The sequence below is a fragment of the Microcebus murinus genome, chromosome 10 (genome assembly GCF_040939455.1).
Source record: "Microcebus murinus isolate Inina chromosome 10, M.murinus_Inina_mat1.0, whole genome shotgun sequence".
In the NCBI taxonomy this organism is placed as follows: domain Eukaryota; kingdom Metazoa; phylum Chordata; class Mammalia; order Primates; family Cheirogaleidae; genus Microcebus; species Microcebus murinus.
The window spans coordinates 30,814,530-30,842,270 of record NC_134113.1 but is presented as its reverse complement, the minus strand read 5'-3'; the positions used below and the strand labels follow the sequence as shown (position 1 = coordinate 30,842,270).

The 27,741-nt window shown below is 34.2% G+C and overlaps 2 protein-coding genes across 7 annotated transcripts in view; one reads left to right on the top strand and one right to left on the bottom strand.

The window, feature by feature from the left end:
* Nucleotides 1-13,296, top strand: RLIG1 (RNA 5'-phosphate and 3'-OH ligase 1). 2 transcript variants are annotated; one of them, XR_012921418.1, is made up of 8 exons: nt 1-237; nt 5,003-5,120; nt 7,613-7,708; nt 8,439-8,555; nt 10,586-10,783; nt 11,847-12,016; nt 12,110-12,294; nt 13,066-13,154. XR_012921418.1 is itself a non-coding variant. In XM_076007126.1 (7 exons), the coding sequence occupies exons 1-7, from the start codon at nt 148-150 to the stop codon at nt 13,252-13,254; spliced, it is 978 nt and encodes a 325-aa protein (XP_075863241.1). In that variant the 5' UTR covers nt 1-147; the 3' UTR covers nt 13,255-13,296. The 2 variants fall into 2 exon arrangements, 1 of the variants encoding a protein (XP_075863241.1); XM_076007126.1 differs by lacking the exon at nt 12,110-12,294 and having other exon boundaries at nt 13,066-13,296.
* The window catches only part of CEP290 (centrosomal protein 290), a 91,080-nt gene continuing 75,954 nt past the window's right edge, over nt 12,616-27,741 (bottom strand). For 4 of the 5 annotated variants that reach the window (XM_076007121.1, XM_076007125.1, XM_076007124.1 and 1 more), the window contains 9 exons: nt 26,975-27,061; nt 24,605-24,769; nt 23,944-24,066; nt 22,753-22,925; nt 19,746-19,887; nt 18,488-18,561; nt 17,809-17,903; nt 15,149-15,231; nt 12,616-14,194 (listed from right to left, as the gene is read on the bottom strand). In XM_076007121.1, the coding sequence (XP_075863236.1) occupies nt 13,964-14,194; nt 15,149-15,231; nt 17,809-17,903; nt 18,488-18,561; nt 19,746-19,887; nt 22,753-22,925; nt 23,944-24,066; nt 24,605-24,769; nt 26,975-27,061 (1,173 nt within the window). In that variant the 3' untranslated portion in view covers nt 12,616-13,963. The remainder of the gene's footprint in view (nt 14,195-15,148; nt 15,232-17,808; nt 17,904-18,487; nt 18,562-19,745; nt 19,888-22,752; nt 22,926-23,943; nt 24,067-24,604; nt 24,770-26,974; nt 27,062-27,741) is intronic. The other variant, XM_076007123.1, reaches the window with a different exon arrangement.

Here is a 27,741-nt window from a genome sequence, read left to right as displayed (position 1 = left end):
TTTGGCGTCGCGAAGGCGCAACCGCCGTTGCTGTGCGCGGAGTGTGTTCGTGAGCCGAGGGATTTGCTGCTGCAGGGCTCTCTTTCCCCCTGGACCCGGCACAGTTCGAGAGCGCGCTCTCCACTTGTACTGTCTGTCGGTTTCAGCATGAGGCGCTTGGGCTCCGTGCAGCGGAAAATGCCGTGTCTGTTTGTGACGGAGGTGAAAGAGGAGCCCTCCGCCAAAAGGGAGCATCAGGTACCGAGGAGCGCAGCGCCGGCGGAGCACTCGCGCGTGGGCCGCTCCCCGCGGTGCTGGCTCGGTTCGAACCAGGCGAGCGCGCCCGGGCGCGTTAGAGGCGCCGTGCAGGCCGGGATCTCTTGTAGGTTTCGGTGGGGAGGTTGGGGTGGGAGTTCGTAAGGCCTGAGCTCCAGGTTCTGGGCATTTCTTAGTTTGTAAGGAAGGGAATCTGCGAGAGCACTTTTTCTGATTAGGAGATTCAGTCCTGCCCTTGCAGGGAAATTGAAAACCCATATCCAAAATAACGTCCCTTTCTTCTCAGGGTAGCAGTTTCCGGAGAAAACCCCTCAATGTCCAGAGGATCCCTACAGTTCAAGGTTTACTACTTTTTAAGAGTGTGGTGAAAAAGTGGAGATATTAGAAGACTTGCTTTACCTGTTATAATCTGAGAACCAGTGGCAGTGTTGACAGCTAGCCTGATTATGTCACTAAAGATCAGACCTCATGTATTATTATCAGTAATTACCTACTTGACTTGAACTTTGGTGTTTCCATCTCAAAGTTTTCTATTCTAGCAACGTGCTTTACATATAGTGGGCCCTCACTAAATGCTAGTCAATGAATAGTAAGTAACTATTTCAGGATAATTCTTTAATAATCTACTGATCAAGGACATGGGTCGTCCTGATCAGTAGAATCCATATTTATGAGCTGGATGCTGTCAACTCATTCAAAATAACGTGTCCGGTTGAAATCCACCCTACCTTTCATCATTGGCACTGGCCATCTTGTCTTCTAAACTAACAGGCCTTTAAGGCAAAGACTGCCGAGTTTCTTTAGTCCTGGCTTCTAGGACCTGACATTGGGTATATTTTGTGGAATAAAGGGAGGGACTTTTGAGTCATTTCATGCCAGTTTTCCATTCACCTTGCATTTTATTTTAGAACATCTTATCTTTTCATTCTCCCTGTTATAGTTAATGATTTCATGTCCTGCTTATTGCATTACCTAATTGGTCTTACATTCCATCCAGAACGATCATCACCATATTCTTCCCTAGACAAAACCCCAATTTTTACTCAGTGTCTGTAACAGTATTTATCAGCCTTTTTAGAAAAGCCTTAACAAATCTAATCCATATGAAGCATCGCCACTGTGTTAGTGGTTCACTCTGGCTGTGATTTTCAACTTTGTATGTTAGAGGGGAGTAGTTTGTAAAAGTACCCTGCACCAGGAGAAAATAAGCCTTTTGTCTCTCTGTGGTTAAGAACAGCTTAGCATTCAAATTCTTAATTATAATTCAACATCTCCCATGAATCAATCCCATTTTACTCTCCAACCTTCTCAAAGTCTCTGTTTTAGCAAAATCTCTTTCACATACCAGCCACAATCCTCTTATATTTTTGTTCAGACTAATCACTCTGTCTGCATCACCTCCAGAGTGTTCTTAATTTTTCAAGTCAGACCTTGTCTGTGAAATCTTTGATCAGTTTAATCATTACATTGATTTCCCTTACCCGGAAATTGTAGAGGACCACCCAGTTGATATTCATTATATACTTTTTATACACACATGCCTTGTTTTTTCAGTAATAGTCTAAAGTCTTTGATAACAGGTAGAGAAGGAGAACTTTGTGTACCCCTCAGTGTTTTCTGTTGTTCTTTGGACATGTCAATAGCTAAGAGTGGTAGATGATTGATTCTTGTGGAAGGAATGTTTACACTCATCAAGAACTCCATGGAGAGTACCTTCCTAAGATCTTTGATAAATTCAAATACACACACAAACACACTCTCACTCACACTACTATTGGTCCAGACCCTGTGGCTCTACCACCATAGGTTAAATTGATATGCTCTGATACCACTGTCATAAATTAGTGATAAATCCTCAATCAGTTTTATCTTAAAAGTACTGAATCAGTAGTAGAATGGGGCTAATTTCCTTGTTTACCTGTTTGAAATAGTACTTCCACTTTAATAGTCTTAAGCTTATACACACTGGTATGTTTATGTTGTGCAATGCTGTTTAACAATGTAAGACGATGTTCCTTCAGATTAAGACTATAAAACTGGCTTAAATCTCAGAAATGAAAATAAATTACAGATAAAAAGTTGGTAGAAACCTGAGAAACTATCTTTTCCTCCATCTTTGATGTTCTTTTATCTTCTTGACAATAACCATAAATTAAATATGTAAAACAGTTACTACCGATAAAGCTGAGAGGGACAAGAAGTGAGTGCTCTGAAAGCAAACAAAATCTAAGGAAAAATAAAAGGCAAGTGATCCTTGGTAGTTTTAACAGTCAAACAGTGAAAGTTGTTATGGAAAAAACATGAATGAACCCAAATCAGCCTCAAATTTTGAGTACTCATTATGCAAAGACTTAGAACTAAAAAGGTACTGAAGTATACACTGTAACATATCTAAGGTGGCATAGTAGACCAGTTGGGGTCATCAATGGGGCTGTATTTACTGGAGTACACATTTGAGGTCTCACCTAGCCAGCCAGTGTTATTCCTTTTTTATGCTCTGCCTGCGTAATCTAGGACTCTAGAGCAAGGCCTTTCACAAACTAAATGCTCTAACTTTGATGAATGAGTGATCACAGAGTTTTTAAAGATCAACATTGTAGTGAGACTCCTGAATACAACTTCCAAAGTGAAAGATTCATGAGACTGCATGGGGAAGTTAGGTAGCTGTGGAAAAAACTATTATCAAAGTGAAGCCTGACTCAGAATCAAGAAACATTTGTTTTACAGAGGCAATTTTTCTTTTGTGTTCTTGGACATTTTCAAAATAAATAAGCAAATGTAAAACAATCATAGTTAACATAGCTCAGAAATTGGAGTTTGTAATACCATATTTATCTAATATAAGAAGTAACTATTAATGGTAAGAAACCATCAGGGGTTAATTTCCCTTTGAAGCAGGTGGTATATTTTCCAAAAGAGTACTTGTTGAACTTTATAATGCATCCAAGTATTTTTAGGTTATAAAACTTTTATGTAAAAGTCTGTGGCCTGAAATGTTTAGACAGGGATGCAAGCTCCATCAATGGAGATATACTACTGATAATTACTTTATGAAAAGGATGCGAATAAGTATAGTTTAGGCATCCTATGCTTGTACTTAACATTTTTCAGAGATGAAATATTAAGAAAAGGAAAAGGATATTGCTTTTTATGTTTATCATGCAGCTGAGGAGGAAAAGCATATGAAATCAGTAAATCCAGAAAGCATTTGATTTTTGGCTTTTCCTCTGTAGAAAATAGAAATTGATCAGTTATATTAGGGAGAAAAATGCACTGAAAAAACATGGGAATTATGCCAAAAGGTTTTTTGTGATTATATCTGAATGGTGATGTTATGGATGATTCCTTATTTATGCTTTTGTATATTTCACATTATAAATTTTCTGTAATTAGCATGTGTTTATTTAGAAAAAAGGCTGAAAAAAGCAAAAAAAAAAAATGGACTATTTTCCATATCTTCTGTCTGCTCCTTGAGACTGTGGCCTGAGGTGGAAGTACATTACCAGATCCTTGCTAAGACTTACTAAGAACCCAGTCTTAATTGAAAAATAAGTTTTGTAAATCATAAAAATGTCTGTGTTTATAAAAGATGGGGCCGGGTGCGGTGGCTCACGCCTGTAATCCTAGCTCTCTGGGAGGCCGAGGCGGGCGGATTGCTCAAGGTCAGGAGTTCAAAACCAGCCTGAGCAAGAGCGAGACCCCGTCTCTACTATAAATAGAAAGAAATTAATTGGCCAACTGATATGTATATAAAAAATTAGCCGGGCATGGTGGCGCATGCCTGTAGTCCCAGCTACTCGGGAGGCTGAGGCAGAAGGATCGCTCGAGCCCGGGAGTGTGAGGTTGCTGTGAGCTAGGCTGATGCCACGGCACTCACTCTAGCCTGAACAACAAAGTGAGACTCTGTCTCAAAAAAAAAAAAAAAAAAAGATGGAAAGTCTCCTATATTGAAGAGCAGATTGATTCTTGAAAAACTAAAAATTATGATTGGAAAATACTTGTACTGAACCACTGAAAGCACCTATGGAATTATTTAAGTTAATTAAACACATAATCTAGTTTTACTTTGACTTAGCTCCAAACACAATGGCTGCCTTGCATCCTTCAAACACATCAAGAAACCTCTTGACTTGGGGCCTTTTTTCCCCTGAATGTTTACATGGTGTATTTCCTCACTTCAAATCTGCTCAGATGCTGCTCCTCAAAGAGGTCTTTCCTATCTACCATATCTAAAATAGTACCTCATTCCTCTCTTGCCTTACTCCATTTGTTTTTCTCTTTAGCATTTATCATAACTAACATTGTATTATGCATTTTGTTTCTTTTATCTCCTTTAGTAAGATGCAAGTTTCACCAAAGGCAGAAACCTCTATTTCCAGTGCTGAGGACAATGCTTAATCCATAGTAGGCATTTAGAAAATAATTGTCAAGTATGATTGAATATACTGAACACTTGTGTTAGGGATGCAGTGCTGTGTAGGACATAGTTCCTGGTGTTAAGTCATTATAATGGATAAAGCAACATGTAAATAATTACACATTTGTGTTGAAAACTAGGTATTGCTATGATAGCATAGAAGAGGGGGTAATTCAAAACTTCACAGAAGAAATATTTTTAAATTGTTTGAAGGATGACTAGGAGGATCATCCCTTAAAATTAATGAAATTAAGAACATTTCAGGTGAGAGTGTGTGCAAAGTACAGAGGCTGTTTATCTTAAACAAGTTTTCTCTCTTTCTCTTTTAAGCCATTTAAAGTTTTGGCAACTGAAACTATAAGTCACAAGGCATTAGATGCAGATGTATACAGTGCAATTCCAACAGAAAAAGTGGATGGAACATGTTGTTATGTTACTACCTACAAAGGTAAAATAAAACTATTATGTTTACTACAAATATTACTTATTTTTCTTAATCACTTTACAAATTATATAAATCTGAAATGGGGCATTTGCTTTTCATAAATCCTTGGATACCTTAGTAGCAAGATTAAAAGGTCACAATTGTTATATTTTATATTATATTTTTCTCTTGGGGCAGGAAAGAAAGTAAACTAACACTTAATACGCATTAAGGACCAGTCAGTATGATAAATGCTTCATACATATTATCTATAACTTGTACAAGAAGCCTCTACATTTTACAGATAAGGAAAATGAGGCTCAGTGAACTTAAATAATTTGTTCAAAACTATGTAGTTAATGAATGGTTGAACTGGCAGTGGAACCTAGGTTTGTCTGGCCCTAAAGCTTGTTCTCCTTGCGCTGATCCCAGTGCTGATTTTAGTGTTTTAGTGTTTAGTGTTTTACTGTTGGCAATGTTGCTAATTAATTTCATTTTAATGTATTTTAAAAGAGGTAGAAACTCAAATAGAAATTGTCAACCCTGTTAAGAAAAAAACTGCATTGAAAAGAGAAATATTCTTTGTGATTACTTCTGGATGGGGAGATTACCTCTCAATTCCACAAAAATAAATAGAACTGTGAAATGGGCATCTAGACACATTGCTTGTATCAGAAAATCTCTTCTGAAATGCATTTAAAAACTTTTTTAACTGTGCTAAGATATACGTGATATTACCATCTTAACCATTTGTAAGTGTACAGTTCAGGGGTAAGAACATTCATGTTGTTGTGCTACTGTCACCAGCATCCATCTCCAGAAGTTTTCATCTTGTAAAACTGAAAGTATACCCATGAAACAACTCCCTATCTCCCCACCCCCAACCCCTTGTAACCACACTTTCTATCTCTATGAATTTGACTATGCTAAATACCTCATAAAAGTGGAATCATACATACAGTATTTATCTTTTTGAAACTGGCTTCATTCCTTTTTAAGGCTAAATCATATTCCATTGTCTATGTAGAGCACATTTTGTTTATCTAGTTAACTATTGATGGAAACTTCAGTTGGTTTCACCTTTTGACTATTATGAACAGTGTTGCTATGAATAGGGGTGAACAAATATATTTTTGAGGTCCTGCTACCAATTCTTTTGGGTGTATATCCAGAAGTAGAAGTCCTGGATCATATAGTAATTCTAATTTTTTGAGGAGCCACCATACTGTTTTTGCATCATGGATGTACCATTTTACATGCCCACCAACAGTGCACAAAGTTTCTAATTTCTCTGTATTCTCACCAGCACTTTTTTGTTTGTTTTTGATAGTAGTCATCCTAATAGATCTGAGTGAAATACATTTTTTATGTTAACTGGTAAATAAAAAGGTCCATTCAACCAGAAATCACAATATAATTTTAATGTGGTTCTTCATGTTATTTATCAGCTAATAAGTAATAGATAAAATCTGAACCAAAGTGTAATATTTTTTACAAACTTCAGATTATGTATTTGAGAGAACTGTAAAAGATTTTTCAGGCTTTTATATTAAGAAACTTCAGTATGCATCATTATGTGTGATTATGCAGGATGATGGCAGTTAAACAAGATTGTACTTTAACTGCCAAAGAAGACTCACAGGACCCCAAATGACAGTGCTTACAAATCCACATTTTATTACTGGTAAAGGATGCACAGTATAGCAAGGGCATTAAAAGTATCACAGCCAAGGACTATCTCACAGCACAGGGTTTGGAGAGGGCAGGTAAAAGCTGCTATTGTGCCCTACTTTAAGGCCTTGGCAGGACACATTTTCTCAGATAAGGAACCACTGATGTGTGCAGGCAATACCTTGGAACCAGGGAGTCCAAAATAGAGTCTGAGCTGGAATTTATATTTTGTATTTATATTTTTGCTGGCTACATCAGGCATCTTCCTGCTAAGTAACCAGCCTCAACAGCAGAGCCCTCCAAGGGTCTCACTCTTACCAATAAAGAATACTGGCACAGTGCCCTGAAACTCCCCTGACCCATGAATGCAAATCAACACTATTAATCATTTCATGCATTGACCAGGGATCAGTCCCATGTAAAACAGCTCAGCCTAATTCCATATGTTCCAGAAATCAACTCTTACAGTTTAATATTCAGGGGAGGTGTGAATACAATTATCTGGTTATGTTTCCACTTTATATAGAGGTAGCTTTAGTTTCTCACAAATACTAATTACTAATAAAATATAACTATGGAATGTCCTTATAACAGGATCATGAGTTTACTTTTTATCTCATCCTCACCATTAACCAAAGAAATAAGTCTTCTCCATAGCATCAGGTATAGCATAGCCAGGTGGTATATATCTTAAGACTGCCTGTTTCCCTTTGTTTTTCTAGAGTTGCTTCTTCTCTTAGAGAAATGACCCTACTGTTCATTGAAAATTTTATTCTGAAATATCTTTCAAGATAAGTTTTGTCTGTCTCTTATATGTTACTTTTCCTTTTATTGTTACTTTTTAGATCAGCCATACCTTTGGGCTCGGCTAGATAGAAAACCTAACAAACAAGCTGACAAAAGATTTAAAAATTTTCTACATTCAAAAGAAAACTCAAAAGGTTAGTGGTTTTTTATTTTTTTAACTTTTCGTGATTTAAATAGCTAAAATTTGTGGCTATTTGTTGCGATAGTGTTTCTATACATTTCATCTTTCTGTATAATTTAGAAAAAAAGAAAAATTATATTTTAGAATATTATATTTTAGAAAAATTATAATTGAGTAATTTTATATAAAGAATATTCTTGAAAAATATTTTAAAATATTTTCTTAATATTTCTGTGACTCTTCATTATAGTTTGAGTCTATTTTATTAAAACATATAAATTACTACAGATATAATGAGTGAGACATTTTGATTTTGTCTCTGTAAGAGAAATATGTAATTTTACAAATCAGGTACATATTTCAAAGGAAAATGAGTATTTTAAATTATTACATTAAAATACCTGTAAATATTATACGTAGTAGATATCTACACTCATTGTATATCTACACTCATTCATGTATATAATTTATACATATGTATCCATAATGTATTAAAAATTCATAAAAAATGTATACATAATGGATATTGGTTATACTCTATACTCATGGTCATGTATTTAAAACTGAAAATTTAAAGTACCCCAGCCCTGAAAAGTACAGTCACATTGTGGAGTCCTAATGAATGAAGAATAATTGTATCATATCAGATATTATGCTTTATTAGCTGTTCACAGTTTGAATCTGTTCAGTGTTTTACATTTTTTAAAGTATCACCACATATAATGTTATCTGACTCTTTTTAGAATTTTTTTGGAACGTTGAGGAGGACTTTAAACCTGCTCCAGAGTGCTGGATACCAGCAAAAGAAATAGAACAATTAAATGGGAATCCAATGCCTGATGAAAATGGACACATTCCTGGTATCATGAAATCTCTTAAATGGAATTTTGTGTTGACTAGTAAAAAGAACAAAAGGTGCAATTAATGAGAAATGAATTTTAATCTGGTTCATTTTATCAATATGTATAGCATAAATTTTTTGAATCATTTATATAAAATCTAGCAATTTATATCAAAGATATTTCATATCAAGAATGTCCTCTTAGGTTTAGAATCTTTTCTAAGATGAATAGTTTACTAGTTGTAGTCTATGACAAAGTGTTGAATGACAGTGACCTTAAAGTTCTTGTCAGGGTAAATAATATGATTGATGTAGTCTGAAATATTTCAAGAAATCTTTACCTTTAAATTGGGAATAACATATGGTATATGTGTTTATTTTTGTGAAGATCCCAGAAGAATCTCATTGAATGGAGTAAAAATAGGTGTCTCACAAATAGCTTTTCTGGGAATGGGAAAAATTTTGCAGAGGTAGCTGAGTTTGTAGATACCCCCAGATTAAGACTATGGGCAGAGATTGCTCAAGGTCAGGAGTTCGAAACCAGCCTGAGCAAGAGTGAGACCCTGTCTCTACTATAAATAGAAAGAAATTAATTGGCCAATTAATATATATAGAAAAAAATCAGCCAGGCATGGTGGCACATGCCTGTAGTCCCAGCTACTCGGGAGGCTAAGGCGGTAGGATCACTTGAGCTCAGGAGTTTGAGGTTGCTGTGAGCTAGGCTGACGCCACGGCATTCACTCTAGCCTGGGCAACAAAGCGAGACTCTGTCTCAGAAAAAAAAAAAGACTATGGGCAGATAAAGAGGCATGTTTTGAATGCCTATTATGTGCAGTACCTGCTTAGTTTCTGGTAATACAAAAATGAAGGTCAGAACCCTTGTCCTCAATGATCTTTTATTAGACATTGGGAAAAATTGACCAATAATAGTATGATTTAAGGATTAACAGTAATGAATACATAGGATATAACTGGAGAAAAGAAGAGGGATTCTTATTTCAATGTGTAGTGGTTAGAGTTAGCTTCTAGGAGGAGTTAGCATCTGTACCAAAGCTTAAGAACCAGGAATTTAGTTGGCAAGGAGAAAGAAGGTCAGCTTAGGCAGACTTCCAGGAAGGGGAGCGAGAATGGAGTATTTTGGACATAACACTTTGTTGTAGTTGGAATGTTTAGGGTGTATGACATCTTGAGGAGACTAAGTTGAGGGTTGAAGTGTCTCAGATTTTAAAGGCCCTTATATTCCATCTAAAAGAGTTTGAAGTTTAAAAAAAAAAAAGAGTTTGAAGTTTATCCTGAAGATAATGATTATTAAGTAGAGATACAGAGGAACTAAATTGAAATTTTTGAAATAGAACTATAATAACAGTGGAGGCTAGCAGACCAGCAAAGAAATTATTATAGTAATTTGGGGTGAATAATAAAGGCTAACAATATGGTCACAATGGCATGTATGTCCTAGTTTTCTTTGGTAATGAGTTCTCCACAATGAGTGGCCAATTCTGGCAATAAGAATGAGAAGGGGAACAAAAATAACATTCAATAAATGTGGTATCAATAAATTATTCAATAAATATTGGAACAGTTCAATAAATTGTGGAACATTTACTATATATGTCCATTGTCCCTGAAACTACAAAGGAGACAGAGAACAAACAGTTCAATAAATTGTGGAACACTTACTGCATGTGTCATTGTCCCTGAAACTATAGTGAAGGTAGTAGCATTTATTTAAAAAAAAGTTTTAATGCTATGTCTTAGAATAGTGTTCAATTTTTTACTGAATTAGGGTCAAATTTCTAGTAAGAAAATTCTGGATGCTCTGTAGAGAATAATCAAACAGGTGAATTCCTAAACAGAATAAAAAATGAACCCTTATGATTTAAAAAAAAAAAAAGTTGTGAAACTGTTGACTTTCCCACTGATTTAAAAAATGATGACTATGTGATAGATATCCAAAGAATATGGAAATTTATAACAAAAATAGAATTACGTGTCGTTTCAATCCATAGAAAAATGATGCAATAAAATATATATTTTTTTAAATGATAGGTTGGGTACCAGTAGAGAAAAACAACAAACAGTATTGCTGGCATTCCTCTGTAGTTAATTATGAATTTGAAATTGCCCTGGTACTAAAGCATCATTCTGATGATCCTGGACTTTTGGAAATTAGTGCAGTGCCACTATCAGATCTCTTAGAGCAAACACTGGAGCTTATAGGAACAAATATCAATGGAAATCCATATGGTGAGTGAAGCCTTTTTCTTATTCAGTTATAGTTACTGTCATTTATAAAGAGAACTTTCTAGGGTCAACTTAAGAAACACACTACAGAAATGACTAACAAATTTGTGTTAAATAGTTTTCTGGGATTACATCCATTTCTGTTAACTTTATGATCATGGAAAAATTTATTCATGACTTTATTAATCCAAAAGGCTGATTTTTATCCTCTCATTCCTTCCTATGATTACATTAAACAACTGTATATGAAAAGTAATTAGTCAGGTGTAACTTCTCATTGCTTTTTCATATTTGGGTGAGCTGAGTTGATTGAAAATGCACTTTTCATGGTTACAGCATTAAACGGCCAAGAGTAAAGTAAATAAAGAATTTACAATGAATACCATATCAAGCATCAAAATATATACCACAATGAACCAAGTACAAGTCTTGAGGGCACTGTGGAATACATTGTTGATGGGGGATGAGATGATAGACCTAAGGATATTAAAGCTATAGTAAGAAAATCCTGTATTGAGATCAAAAGTATATTGATTGGCAGGTATAAAGCAACTAAGATGATAATTATATAAGTTATCAGAGATTATGGTACATCTGTTTGATAAACATTGAATAATAGTTGAATATGACTAATGGTGTATATAAGACCAGGAGTCAGCACATTTTTTCTCCAAAATGTCAGTGTAGATATTTTAAGCTTTGTGGGCTACCACCTTTGAAATGAGCTATAGACAGTACTTACATGAATGGGTGTGGCTGTGTCCATGGAAACTATTTACAGAAGCAGATGTCAATCTAGGCTTGGTCTGTAGATCCTAGTTTGCTGATTACTGATGTAGACTTGGTAAAGTACACAGAGTTGGAATTTAGGTTTATTAGAATATGGTGCCACATTGAGAACACAGGACTTAATGCACTTTGATTATATTCTCTTCAAGGTCCAACTATTTTTTTCTAACTTTATTCCTAAATGTTTTAGAAGACTTATTTGGATAGGCAAATTTTCTTATTCTGTCTGAAAAGTTCTTTTGAATGAGTATGGTTAATGGCAAATTTTACCATTTAGGGTTAGGAAGCAAGAAGCATCCATTACATCTTCTTATACCACATGGAGCATTTCAAATAAGAAATCTGCCTACATTGAAGCACAATGATCTTTTGTCCTGGTTTGAAGGTTGCAGAGAGGGTAAAATTGAAGGAATAGTCTGGCATTGCGGTGACGGCTGTTTAATTAAGGTAATGGCAAAATATAGCTTGTGTGGGGCTATGTTGTAGTATGTTCCTACAACAAACTCTAAGCAGTACTAAAATACTCTTTACAAATTGCAGCAATTCTGATTTGGAGCAAAGAAATTTAATTTCCTCATCTCACATGCCACCATTCTTTAAATGCTAAAAACAGTGTTTCCCAGTGTGTATTCTGTGGGCATTGGCCATATGAGATGTGCTTCAGTGATACTGCATATCCCCATGTGGAAATTCAAGTTGTACAGTAGTGCTCTCGGAGACATCCTGTACGTAGTTTCACTCAGTATCTCCAATTTACTTGATTATAGAATTTGTTGAGTAAAAAGAGTACCAGGATGGTAGTTTATATATACAGAATGAGTTTTATTATTCTTTGTACCCTTTCAGTCTGTCTCCTAGACTTGCCAATTTGATTTCTCACATGTACCTGAAATTCATAATGTTCAAAACTAGACCTAGTCTTAACACCCAAATTTACTAAGGTAAAAACTTGGATATTATTTTTAACCCTCCTTTCCATTACTTTATATATCTAGTTATCAGTTCTTAAAGATTCTAATCTATTGAATTTGTCTACTTCTTCCCAATTGTTAATTTTTTTTTTTTTTTTTTTTTTTTTGAGATAGAATTTCACTCTATCACCCCAGCTAGAGTGCAGTGGTGTCATCATAGCTTACTGCAGCTTCTGGCTCCTGAGCTCAAAGGGTCCTCCTGCCTTACACACCCAAGTAGCTAGGACTACAAGCATGCCCCACTGTGCTTGGCTAATTTTTCTATTTTTTTGGTAGAGACTGGGTCTCACTCTCGTTCAGGCTGGTCTTGATCTCCTGACCTCAGGTGATCCTCCTGCCTCAGCCTCCCAGAGTGCTTAGGATTGCAGGTGTTAGCCACCATGCCTGGTCTGTTAATTTTAATGTAGACTAAGACTCATGCTTGAATCATATCACCCTCCAAAAACAGTATCCTTCAGTCTTACCCCTGTGCTGTCCATTCTTCACAAATAAATGAGAATAGCTAATGCTTTTTTCTCTTTCTAGGTCCATCGCCATCATCTTGGTTTATGCTGGCCAATTCCAGATACTTATATGAATTCAAAACCAGTTATTATCAACATGAACTTAAACAAATATGACTATGCCTTTGATACTAAGTGTTTGTTTAATCATTTTTTAAAATTAGATAATCAGAAATTTGGTAGGCTCAAAGATATAATATTTGATGTATAAAATGGAAATGTAATTAAAATTCATTTTATTGTTATATTCTAATCTTGAATATTCTGCTGTGTTTAAAAATATCTCAAGGTTTCTATTCATTGTGAAACATAGTAGTATGTCTTCTACCATTTGAAGAAATGAATTTTCCAGTTTCAAAATACCTATTCAAAATTTTATTTAGAATCAGCAAATAAATTTTAACCTTTGGCCATAAAAATGTAAGTTTGGCCCAAACTTCTACAAAGGCTGGATTCTTTCCACCATAACTGGGTGGTAATTTAGAGATGACAATTAAACCAACAATTTTTTATGATTTATTTCCAATATTTAATAATTTAAATTCAATTTAATTTTGCTATACATTTAACAAAACTTGGCTAAACCACATAATCGATATATGTATATCTATGTGTGTGTATATATATGTCATAGTATTTGAGAATCTTAACACATATAAAAAGTATATATGAAACCCCAATTATAAATGTTAAAGCTGTTAAATTTACCCTGATACTTCTTGATAGTCATACTTATTCTAAAGTCTTCAAAAATATACTTGTCTAATAAGTTAAAAATGTCATTTTATATACTAAAAATTCTAATCTAAGTAAAGGTACATGGTAGAAGGAAATTCTATAATTCAGAGATTATTTCCACATGGAATTTTAACTTATAAAGTTAATAAATAGACAAATAAAGCTACAGGTATAGGTGGCCCTTAATAAATGGGAAAATTAACAGGACTTTCTTCTTCATCTTCGGACTGTTCAGAAGCAGCAATAGGGCTAGTTAATTCAACTCCCAATTGTTCTGAAAGTTTTTTTAACTTCTCTTCTAAAATAATATTTTTTTTCACTTCTTCCTTATAATTATACTTCAAATCTTCAATTTCTTCAAAAAATGAAGGATCGAAATTTTCCAGTTCTTTTTTCAGCTTTTTTGTTTCCTCCTAATAGAAACATATTATCTTTAAAAGTTGCATATAGGAAATATAATACGTGCTTTAGGTTTGAATTAAAGAGATTTAACTATAAATGTGAAAACCAAGGTATCCTGAATAGTCAAATACAGTTATAAAGGCAAAAGTATTTTCTTAAGATTTTGTTATATGAAGTTTCACTGTACAGTATAAATAACTAAGTTTTTAGCTGTCGCATCAAATTATCTATTCTTTGACTAAAACTTATCAACTCTTAGTTTACGGTGGGATTATCTTTCTCTAAAAGCACATAGGATAATCATAATAAAGCAGTCAAAAAGATTTTGCTGTTCACAACATTGAAGTTATTCTGGTTTAGATTTTTTGATTTACACTTCATTTATATTTTCTTTCTAAATATCTAAGTTTTAATGAATGATGACTAACTTTTTATAAATATATTTATAATCAGGGAAACCTTGAGATTTCTGCCTGGCTAAGTCAGGCATCTAGTGAAGGGAGAGAATTTGAGCTCCAGTGACTATTTGGAATAGCCGGTGATCATTAGCTAATTTTCATATCCAGGCCCTTTTGTTGTTTACAGTCTTAAGAGGTAAAGTATGGCAAATATTTTTTTAAGAGCACTATAACCTTAAGAGAAAATTCCTGAAAAGAATTTCAAAATGAACTAAAAACACTATTCTCAACATGACCCAAAACTTAAATTAAGAAAGTATGAAAATAATGAGCTATATTTGTTACAATTAAAAAATAAATTTACTCTTTAATTCTTTCTGTTTATTTTTTGTTAGTTCTTATTTAATACTGATTGTAATATCAAGGTCAAATATGAATATAAGATGTAATTACAGGAATGTTTAGGATACATACTTAAAACTCAAAGATGGTGGTCATAAAAATAGTTTTCAACAGCTGTTTCCACAAAACAAAATTAAAATTAGATGTAATTAAATATTTAATTACCTTCAAATGCTGCTTTTCTAGATCTGATGTTTTGAGCTGTGTCTCTAGATCTTTTACTTTTTCCTTTAGTTGATCAGCATCTGCTGAAAAAGTTACAAAAATTAGACTCTGGTTTTACCCACTCTGAATAAATTTAAGATAAAGGATTTGTTATGGAGAATAAGCAGAAAACTTATGAAACCCACAGCCTGGAAGATACGGCATTTTATGGCTGAAGGACTTTTCAGTATGTGAATACTATATGCTGCCTCTATTAAGTACTGTAATTCCATGGCAAGCAAAAAGAGGCATGTGATAGGTATTATAAGTATAGAATCATGGTTTTTTTAATATGGAAAAATTCTTACATACGTATAATACTATGTGTAGCATCTTCCAAAAGTTATCTTAATGACCACTTTTATTTAGTTAATGATTTTGAATTTCCAAAACAGTTCCGGTTTGATATTAAACCTTTACAGTCTTTGAAACATGACAGGTATCTTTCTTTATCGCCTTCACATGGGAGATAAGTAAGGAATATGATGGCTCAGAAATTCCTGGAGGAAACTGAGGTTTAGAAAGACTTGTGTAATGTTAACAGCATTAATAGGACTTTGGTACCGTGTCTAGTCTGGTATACACTAAGCTGGCTGCTCTGCTGACAGATATATGTATATGTTTTAAGTTATCAAGAGGCAACATAGCACAGTGGTTAAGGGCTGGAATGGTAAGCAGCTTTTTACTTTCATAGATTTAGGTTTTTTTTTTCTTTTTTTGAGACAGTCTCGCTCTGTCACATGGGCTAGAGTACAATGGCATTAACCTAGCTCACAGCAACCTCCAACTGCTGGGCTCAAGCAGTCCTCCTGCCTCAGTCTCCTGAGTAGCTGGGACTACAGGCACATGCCACTACACCTGGATAATTTTTCTATTTTTAGCAGAGATAGGGTCTCACTCTTGCTCAGGCTGGTCTTAAGCTCCTGAACTCAAGTGATCCTTCTGCCTCGGCCTCCCAGAGTGCTAGGATTATAGGCATGAGCCACCATGCTCAGCTTAAATTTAGGTTTTAATCTCCCTCTGCTACTTCTTAGCTTTTGTGACCATGGGGGACAGGTTACTTAACCTCTTTGAACCTGTTTATCACATGTAAAATGGAGACAACAGTAGTCATCATCTAGGGTTATATGAATAAAATAGAATGCTTGTAAAGCACTTAGCATAGTGTCTAGTACAACTCATACACAATGACTTTAATACAAAGTAGCAACAAGACTACATAGTTGGATATTGAAAAAGCTATATGAAATACTCAGATTGTTCAGATATAAATTGATAAAATCCTTTGGAGCAAAATTTGGTGTTTTCAGTAAACTGTTAAATAATGGTATGATTAAGAGATTCATCATAGTATTATTTTATATTAAAAGAAATTTGAAAGCAAATGTCCATCAAAAGGTGAATGTTTCAATGTATCCATACAATAATATACTATACAATTATTAAGAGAATGAGACAGATTTATAAACAGACCTCAAAAGATGTCCATGATAAACTGTTAAAGGCAAATAAACTAGAAATATGTATAGTATAAATCCAATTTTATATCACTGCACAAGAAAATATATATCTGTATATATAACCAATATAAAGTCTATTCTCTGTTCACAGTAGTTCTATAAACTCAGCACAAATACTTTTAATTAGTGAATATCAAACTACTGTTCCTAGGGGAAATATATACAAACATATACCTACATACATATATGTACACATCTTACATAGATTATTATCTTAAAAATCCTAGAAATTACTCATCCTGGTCGATTCTATTTTCTTTATTTTACAAAAGAGAAAACAAGGTCCAGAAGTGTTAAGTTATTCTCTGAAGACTCCCACTAGTAAGTATCAGAATTGAGCTTATTAAACTATGCTGTGCTGCCCCCTACTGTGTCCATCCTCTAGTCATCTCCGTATGAAAACAAGAAAGCTGAGCATTGCCTTGTTGGATCTTGCTGGGAACATGTAGGTTGGATTATTCAAATGCTCTACTGCTCTGCAAATGTCCACAAACTGCCACAAGTGTTGATTTTTGGATTAAAAATACATTTTAGTGAGTAAGCAAATTCACAGATAAAGAATCCACTAATAATGAGGACGAACTGTTCACTGTATGTACATATATGAATATATGTGTATATGTATGTGTGTGTGTGTACACACAGGAATAGGAATGAATAGTAATTCTCTGGAATGAGAATAGAAAAGGGTAGATAGACATTCTTTTTACTTTCTAAAAGGAAAAAATATAGGCAGTGTTTACTTATTTGTAGTTCTTAAATTAATAATAACAATAACAAGAAAAAAATGTTCAGAGGAACTGAAAAGGTCTATAATTAGGAACTGGAAACAACAGACCTAGTATTCATTGCATAGCCTTGTATTGTGATTAAATTTCTAACACCTAGATAGAACACAAGGAGAAAAATACTTAGGTACTTACTACTATAGTAGAGACAACTCAAGGATGAATGGGAATATTTTTATAGCATGGACAGACAACAGCTCTAAAACTTCATATCAAGGATTTGCTTTTGTAGAGAAATGATGATAAAGAATCTGAACCACAAAAAGGCAAACCTGAGTTCAAAAACTTGGGATAGTTTTCTAATATACATTACCAGGCTTGATGCTTTCGGGTCCACTTTGGTCCTTGTTAACTTCAATCTGATGGATTAATTCTGCTTTTTCTTTAACCAGCTGACTATTAGCTAATCTAGATCACAATGATAATGTGTTAAAACAAAAATAATAAGCCAATAGACATTGTTGTACAAAATATGTGGGCATTTCTTATTAACTAGTTAGTGTACAGTAATCAGGATGTATCAAGATAAACATTTATTCTCGATGCTGCAATGCCACCATTCTCAAAGTATGGAATCAAAGTGTTCAAGTTTTTAATATCTGACCTGATGCCATTTTCCAGAGTAGTTTTGTTACAAAAGGAGCCTAATGAAAGTAGACTACAGAGACCCCTGGAAGTAAAAACTTACTTGTTCTTTTTATTTATTAGTATTTATCTCTAGGAAGTTCAGGTTTAATTCATTCTATGCTGTTAGACAAGTTGAAACTACATTACAAACTTGAAACTGAAATTAGGATTGGGTTTACTCTTTTTTTCCAGTATGTATTATGTAAAAGTTAGTGATTAGCATTAGAGGGATGAAATAAGGACCTGATGAACCTATTGGGCAGTGAGGTTGAAAAAGCCTAGCTCTAGCAAACCTGGTTATATAAAAAATAATTTTTAAAAAGAAAGAAAAAGAAACAAAACAGTCATATGAACACATGATGTACCTGAGAACTTGAAGCTCCCGTTTAAGGCCTTGCTCTGTCTCGGTACCTTCAGGAATGTGTTTGAGAAACTCAATCTTTGGGTATAAAGAAAAGTTAGAAGATAAAGTTTGACATGGAAATATGAGGTTTTATAAAGATACACATTTTTAATGAAGCATAATATTCAAAGTTGGGTTTTCAAAAGCATACATAAGCATATTTCTATGTTCAATTCACCATTCACTCAACAATTAAGTACTGAGTAACTACTGCATGGCAGGCATTGTCCTAGGCAGAAGATACAGCAGTGAATAAAATAGGCAAAGACCCTGCCTTCATGGTTCCTACATTTTTATTAATAGTGGGAGAAGACAAAAAAAATGAGTTTGCAATATGATGTGATGATGGAAGTAATAAAAGTGCCAGATGGTAGGAAGAGCTATCGAAAAAAATAATCCAGGGTAAAAAATAATCCAGGATGATAGAGAATGATGGAAAGTGGTATAGGGTTAGGGCTAGGTAAAGTCTCTCTGTGAAGCCTCCATTTAAGCAGAGACATGAATGTGGGAGTGAGCGATGGGAATATTTGGGTGAATAGTATTCTAAACAAAGAAAAAAAATTCAAGGACTTGAAACTTTAATGAGTTCGGTTTGTTCAAAGGACTGAAAGTTAATATGGCTAAAACACTGAATGAAGGGCAAAGTAGTAGAAGATGAGACTGGAGAGAAAACTAGGAGCCAGACCATGTACATAATTATAGGCTATGAAAATTTAAGTTTTATTTTAGGGTGATGGAGAACCACTGGAAGATTGTGAGTTGAGGATGGTACTGCTATGATTTCCTTGTTGCTTGCAAAGGATTATCTGGAAACTCTGTATAGGACTGGTCAGAGATAAAGAGAAGGTGAAATGATGCAAGAGTGGAAGCTGAGAGACCAGTTAGGAAATTACTGCAATCATTCAGGTATGAGATATTAATAATAGCTTGGACAAAATTGATAGACACTGAGAAGTGATCAGATTTAGGATACAGGTTGAAAATAAAGCTGATATGAATTAATGATGAAAAAGATGTGGGAAAGGAGAAAAAGAATAAAGTGAATGATGATCCAAAGTTTTTGGCTTAAACAAATAGGCCAAATGGTGATGCTGTTTACTTAGATGGGCCTCTAGGAAAGGAATTAATCAAGAGTCTTTTTATCTACATAAGACAATGCAGGGAGCATCTTGTGATATAATGCATTATTTTATCATGTAAAGAAAAATTACATTACATGCCTGTTGTTCAAGGTCTTCAGTGTATTTCTTAACTTTTTGTTCTCTCTCTGTTGCTTCTCTTACAAGTTGTTTAAGGTCAGTGATGCTTTGATTTTTTTTGGCAATATCAGTTTCTAATTCTTTCAACTTGGTTTCATACACTCTAAAAGTATAAAAAAAATAGTACAGACATGGCAAATGATTTCTTTTACTGATTTAAAAGTTAAAATTATTGCACTAAAAATATCTTATTTTACTGTTTCTTCTAGTCAAATGCTATATATTTATTTAGCATTAAAAGGTGATGGCAAGAAGCTGGGCACAGTGGCACATGTCTGTAGTCCCAGCTACTCAGGAGCTGAAGCAGAAGCATCTCTTGAGCCTAAGAGATCAAGTCAAACCTGGACAACATAGCAAGGCCCTGTCTTGTAAAAAAAAAAAAAAAAAAAAAAAAAAGGAAAGGGAAAAAATTGTACAAAAGCATAGGTGAGAGAAATTTTGTGTAAATAGGCCCATCATACCTAAAAGAAAATAATGCATACAATATTAAAACTTTTCCAGACAAAAAAATAGAAGGAACACCTTCTAGCTTAAGTTAAAAAGGTTAGTATAGCTTTGGCAACAAAATGTGAAAGGAAAATTATGATTGTCTAAATACTTCAAACATCTTTTGATAGATCTTAGAAACTTAGATTAGAAGGAAATATTTTTAATGTGACCAAGACTATCTACCAAAAGTTAATGTTGAAATATCAGAAGCTTGCTTCCTTACTTTATCTAATTCTCTGTTCAAAAGCCACCCAAGAAGAAAGGCCTTCTTTGATTACCCTATCTAAAATAGCCCCTACATCACCCTTGCCTGTCCCAGGAGTCAGCATTAGACCTGACACAGAATATGTGTAAATAAGTTTGTGGAGTAAATAATACAGTAACTACAAGGATTTCAGCATGAGCAAGACCTGTGTCATGGGTCCCAAGAGAGTTATCTCTAAATTGCTTTATTGAGCTGGATGTACAATCCCAGCTCTAAAATTTAGCAATCTTTTTTTTTTTGATGGATTTTGGGAACCTGGGGGTCAAGGATCAGAATGAGCCTTCTCTCTGACAAGAGGTTTCTACTTACACTTACATCTTCAAAATGGTTTACTGAAGGTTTGCTCTATGCTCATATAGTTCTCAGATTAAAAACACATAAATGATCTAAAATACAAAGTCATCTCCAGTCATGGTTGAATATCATCCCCTACTAACCATTTATAAATCTTATAAACCCTCTTAAAACTAACAATCTCTTTTGAGCCTCATAGAGCCCTTTTAGAAAAGGAAGGTCAAGGATCATAATCTCCTCAGATTAAAAAGAATAATAATAATAAAAACTTGAGCCCACAGAAGGCATATAATTTACTTAAGGTCACAGTAAGAATTAGGGCTTTCTAAACCATGGAAGCTACCTGATTCTCTAAAGTAACCTAGGCAAGGTGGGCCTTTTAGAAATAACATACAACATGAAGCACAGAGTCTGGCAGTAGCAGACGCTAAGTAAATGTCTCCTGAATAAACAGATCTCAAAGTAACTCAGAATTCTTTCTGAGTCCATGTGATTGTAGAAGGAAATAAAGAATGACCAAGAAATCCACTGATAGGGTTGCTGAGTGAGCACCACTGCTGGGGTCCGGGAAGACAAAAGAAGAGACCCTCCTTCCCCTCCGCCCATACTATCACACTTGTTATTTGACTTAACTCTGATGCTAGCTTTCTGATAAAATAATTGTTCCTGGTTTGTAGATGAGAAAAGTGAGAGCTGGAGGAGAGAAGAGTGGATTTTGACTACTCTGGTATTAGGACAGGAACCAAGGACACCTTTTCCAGAAGTACATGGCCATATGGGCTGCCCTCTAATGTGTCTACTAACTTCTTTTCTCCTTCGATTTGGCTGACAGGAGTAAGTGCAGTGTGGCACTGCACAACAAGATTACAACAAGCCCAGTATGGGACTGTTGTAATCTCACAGTGCTGATACACCCATCCTAGTGGTAGTGTTGGTGGTTGTTATCTCACCTCTCCCATAAAGGCAATTCCAAATAGCAGATGGGGCAAATGAAGCCCTCAAAGACTTCAAAGAGGAAATTGGTGAGTTGGTGATGCATGGATATAAGGAACTTTACAACGGTAGTAAGATAAAGATGAGTTTGCCTTTTGAAATGGGAACCACAGGTGTACTGGATAGTAAACAACTTCATCCAGGATGGTTTTAATGGGAAAGGACATGGGCAGGATCCCACTGGGCACTGGCTTCCAGAGTCCTTGAAGTACCTACTTAATATTGGGAATGAGAATGGCACCAGAGCCTTTTACCGACTCATTATAGTCATGATGAATCACCTGTGGTGACTGTGGCAATGGACACATGAATGTTTACACATAAACTACCACCACCTCTTTCATAGCCACAGATACTTGTACAAAAGGTTCATGGGGTGGGAGAAAAATCAAGTACCAGAAAGTAGAGGCCAGTAAGACACTAAAGCTGCTGCTGAATTCATCTATTGGGGCTATCTTAAAAGAAAGTTGCCCAGGATATATTTCCAAAAGCATTGCAGCATGACCCAGATCTAGTCTGCCATGATTCATGACAAGATAGCTCCATTATTCCTGGCTCATACTTGAGGTAGAAAATTGATACAAAGAAGCTGAGACTGCAGTTGAATAAAAGCAGCACCCAGGAGAAACTAGGCAGCATCAGGCGAGGCTCAAAGCTGAAGGCAGTGGCATGATGCATAGGTAGCTCCAACAACTTAGCCCAGGCCCAATTCTGCTCCGTTCCATGCCCTGCTACCCAAACAAAAACATTTTAAGAAAAAGATTTGCAATGCTAGAACAGAAAAAAAGTATTATGGTAAAACAAATATAACCAAAGTGTTCATGAGGAAAAAACTAGGTTATTCAGAATAGTGTCATCTTTTAAAACAATAATACCAGAATTAGAACTGATTAAACTTTGTACAAGTTTTAAACTATTTGTTCCTACCTTGTAACAACGATTGATTTCCAGCTTTTGCTGTCAGCACCTTCAAGCTGTGGACCTCTACTTTCTGCAAACTGTAATCTCTTGCCAGTTTCTTCCAGTTGAACTGTCATCTTCTCATTTAATATCTCTAAATTATTCTTGGCTATCCGCAATTTCTCTGCAGCTTCAATTTCCTATCATTAAAAACTAATTAGTATATTATGACAAAATATAATATTGTTCTCACAGATGCAAAGTATTCGAAATTGTCATTACAAATTAGAAAACAAAAAGTTATCTGGAGTTCTAAATGGTGATCAAAATTTCAATAAATTCAAAGTGTCCCTTCCTTTAAAACAGCAATATGATCATATTTATTAGAACAACAGTAAATGAGGTCAGAAAAATATATTTACAAGCCTTTTACTCTAGTGATTACTTTAAATTTGTCATTTTGTTCTTATGCAATATTTTTTGAATAATGGGGTAAACTATATCTTTACACTTTAAAAGATGTTTTGTTCTGACTTCCTAATTTGAAACCTAGCTAAAAGCCTAAATTATGTGTAAGTAACAGATTATTTCTACTATTAAAGACCCACATTCAAAGCACAGTATTGCTCTGGCCGCAAGATACATGCAGATACTATCCTAACTAGTTTAAAATATTAATTTAAATTTATTTACTGGATCATCGATATAAATAACAACACCCATTTGTAGCAAGGAATATATTTTGCTATTTAAATATAAAGAAACTGTACTAAGACAATTTCATAGGCTCCTCACTATGTATTAGGCATTGTTCTAAGTCATGTGCACAAACATGAACTCAAACATTACAGCAGCTCTGTGAGATATGCATACTTTACTTATTATTTCTAATGTTATGGATGAGGAAATTAAGGGATAGAGAGGGGTAAAGTTGCTCTCCCTAGCTCCCAAGGCTAATAAATTATAGAACTAGGAACTGAATCCAGGCTGAGTGGCTTATACATTATAGTGCCTCTAACTATATTAATTCTTTTACTATCACTGCCCATCTTGGTGAAAGACTGTGATAACAGTAGGCATAAAAACACAATTCATAAATCTCTTAATGTATATTTTGAATAGATACTCTCATCAAGGATCTACTTTCAGTTTTTCTAAGAGGTATTACTTAATTAAAATAAAAATAAATAATTACAATCTCAGTCATAAAAGTCATACTTTTTTAAGTTCTTTACGAAGCCTTTCATTTTCAGCAACAACTTTCTCTGTGCCTTTGGTCTTGGACTCATAGCTCATACTCAACTGACGTCCCAAATGAACTTTAAGTTTTTCTAATTCAGTCTAGTAATAAAAAACAAAAAACAAAAAAACTATACATTATCCAAACAAAGAAATAAAATAAAATATTATCATCTAAACTCATAAAACTTACTTCAAAGTAGTATTAGAGACTATATTTGAAATGATTAAAATTAAAGTCTGCTCTTGAACATTGGTTATCTAGAACAGAAATTCTCAACTTTGGCTACACATCAGAATGAGTTGTTCACTTAAGAAAACAATAAAAAACCCCAACAAAACACCTAAGTTAGGTCTCACTCTGAAATAATAAAATCAATTTCAGGGATCAGGGTTTGGATATCTATATTTCTAAAAACAGACACGGGTAATTAATCTATACTTATTATTTTAAGGAAGATTAAATAGAGCTACTCTATAAACTTTTAGCATTAGCTATTACAAGTTTTTGTTTATATGTATAAAATATGTACTGCATATGTTAAAGCCATTTTATGTACTATATTTAAAATTTTCCTCAAAATTAATAAAAGTAAAAACTAAAATACTCTCATAAAAATGATCACATTAAAAATATTACCTTCAACTTTTCATTTTCCAGCTCAATATTAGCCATTTTTTCACTGGTCAGTATTCCTGATGCTTTTTTCAACTGTTCATTTTCTCTTTGGACTTTTTCAACTACTTTTTTCATTAAGCCAATAGTTTTTTCTAGTTCTGGGATTGTCTTTCCACTTCTACCAGACTACAAAAGAATATGTTAATTTTTTAATTCAATCAATTATTTTAGAGAATATAACATAAAGTACCAACAATAAGACAAGCTCATTATACTCATTATTAAAATTCCCAATATTTGATGCCAAAGGTGAGTTAATTCAATTCATCCTTAAAAGAACCCTATCATACAGCCGGGCATGGTGGCTCATGCCTGTAGTCCCAGCTACTCGGGAGGCTGAGGCAGGAGGATTGCTTGAGCCCAGGAGTTTGAGGTTGCTGTGAGCGATGCTGACGCCACAGCACTCACTCTAGCCTAGGCAAGAAAGCGAGACTCTGTCTCAAAAAAAAAAAAAAAAAAAAAAAAAGAACCCTATCATATAGGAACTTTTACTTTACATAGAAGAAAACCAAGACTTAGAAAATGTGATATTCCTAAAATCATGGAGCTAATAATAATAGCTTAGTCTAGCCTTAATGTCTGATAAAAATGAATAAATCTAAATATTCTATTTAGCTAATGTTCTCTCCAGTATACCAAAGTTTTCTTTATATGGAATAAGTCTACACCTCAGAGTGATACTGAAGAATGAGAGTGTCTATAACTATATACTAAGGGATAATTTAGTAACTTTTTTCTTTACTATCTTAACCATTTTTAAGTGTGCAATTCAGTGGCATTCGCGATATTGTATAACCATCACCAGTATCTGTTTCCAGAAGTTTTCACTATCCCAAACAGAAACTTTATACCCTTTAAACAATATCGTCCCTTCTTTCCACCCTCCTGCCCCTAGTAACCACCATTCAACTTTTTGTCTTTATGAATCTGTCTATTCCATATGTGGAATCATACAATATTACTATTTATGCATTTATATACAGCTTATTTCACTTAGCATGTTTTCAAGGCTCATTTATGTTGTAGCATGTACCAGAATGTCATTCCTTTTTAGGACTAAATAATAAAAAATAAATACAATAAAATAAAACCGCAAAAGAGAAATTGTGTCTTTAAAGAGCTTACGAGTAATCAAAAAGAAAATTTTTTTTTTGAGATAGTCTCTCTCTGTTGCCCAGGCTAGAGTGCCTTGGGTGTCCTATGCTCACAGCAACCTCAAATTCCTTGGCCCAAGCGATCCTCCTGCCTCCGCCTCCCAAGTAGCTGGGGCTAAAGGCATCACATGCCTGGCCACAAGTAATCAAATTTTAATTACAGTATAATAAAGGCAATTTTCTCTAAGAATAGCTGTTGCTTAGAAATTCAGTTTCTGTCTAAAGTAAACAGAAGAGACATCTGAAATGAAAAATCTTGCATAAAGATTATCAACAGAGATGGGCCACCAGTTAATTAAACTGCTTATTATTTAAAATAAAAAGTTTTTAACAATTGTGTAAAATGGTATGCCTAATTTTTAAAATTTTAGTTAGTATTCATACTTTGCAATGAAAAACCCTGAAATACAAACTTTTATAACACTTTAGGAGATGGGGTATATTTTCATAATTAACTTAGATAGAAAAGGTCAAATCAACACATATATTTTCACTTATGAAACAAATGCTGTCAGCAAGATATTTTTTCTATATACTTTCCTGATAACACTCTTAATGTTTTCACTGAATCTATCATATATTTAATATTATGATTTGAATGAATTTTTACGTTATGATTGTTTCCATTTGTACCACTGACCAACATGAAATCAACAGGAGCTTAAATCTTCGGCCTTGGCCTCATAAGTAGTATTTATTCATTATACAAAGAAAATACACAATATAACATGGGAAGAAAAATACCAGAATACAAAAGAAAATGGGCAAACATTTATAAAGCATTATACCAAGAAGTTGCCATGGATATCTTAAAAAATAGTTGTGAAATGGTAGAATTGGACCACGGAACAGTTAGCAGTTACCTCAATGAACAGAAGGACTCCTGGAAGTTAAAGGTTTACAAGGTACAGAGGGATATGCAATGAAAAGAGAGATGATGTGTAGTCCAAGTAAAATAAAAAGCATGTCAGGCATAAAGATGATAAAATACATTAACTTGAGACACAGAGAAAAGTTTAATGATGTTTTACATTATGGATGGAGCAGAATAAAATCTGTAACTAGAAGGCACTTAGTAAAGGCATATTACTACTGTCATGGTATATCTCAACTTTTCATTTCTGGCTCATTGCTTCTGAAACCAAAACAAATGTACAGCATATTCTCACATACTTACCCCTCTAACATGACCAAGTTTCCGCTCAACTTCTGCTTTTTCTTTTTTAAGGAATTCACACATTTCCTTCAAATCGCTTACTTGATTCTAAAAGATAAAAAAAGCAAAGGTAACAATTTAACATAACTATACCTATTGAAAAGGAAAGGCAAACAATCCATCTGAACTATCATTCTCTTCAACTGTACAGCCAAACTAAAAAACTAGGTCTCCAGATCAACAAGGAAGATTTTGAACTAAGACATATATTAAATTAATACAAGAATATTTTCTAAATGAAATGTCAAGAAATACTTTCTACATGATTGCCTTAGTATACAATATAAATTTAGAACTCTGCTTTTAACTGTTCCCTAAATTATACATGTAGATCCTTATCCATGCAGTAGAGAGAAAAAGACAACTGAACCTTTAACACTCATTCTATCAATGTAAAAGAAAGAGAAGCAGGAAATAATTTAATTATATCACACCAGTGGCATTAATAGACTGCTAATATCCCATAATAGAAAATAAAACTGAAACAATTAGTTAACCAAGAGAACAAAAGATTCCCTTAAGTAAGATTTGGAAAACCAATGCTAAAAAAATATCAAAATAAGGAAAGTAAAAATTCTAAAATAAAAAATTATCCTAATATTTTTAAAGTGTGACAACTGTTAATGAAATATACCAAGTATCCTCCCACCTCAGGGCATTTTAACTTGGTATTTCTCTTGTCTAGGATTTCTTCTAGTATCTGTATGACCAAGTTCCTTACCTTTCCC

Excerpts from the sequence above, each read along its gene's own strand:
- RLIG1 (XM_076007126.1), top strand. The coding sequence starts at position 148 with ATGAGGCGCTTGGGCTCCGTGCAGCGGAAAATGCCGTGTCTGTTTGTG. Across the intron at positions 10,784-11,846 it reads TATCAATGGAAATCCATATG|GGTTAGGAAGCAAGAAGCAT; the intron begins GTGAGTGAAGCC and ends TTTACCATTTAG. Across the intron at positions 12,017-13,065 it reads GTGACGGCTGTTTAATTAAG|GTCCATCGCCATCATCTTGG; the intron begins GTAATGGCAAAA and ends TTCTCTTTCTAG.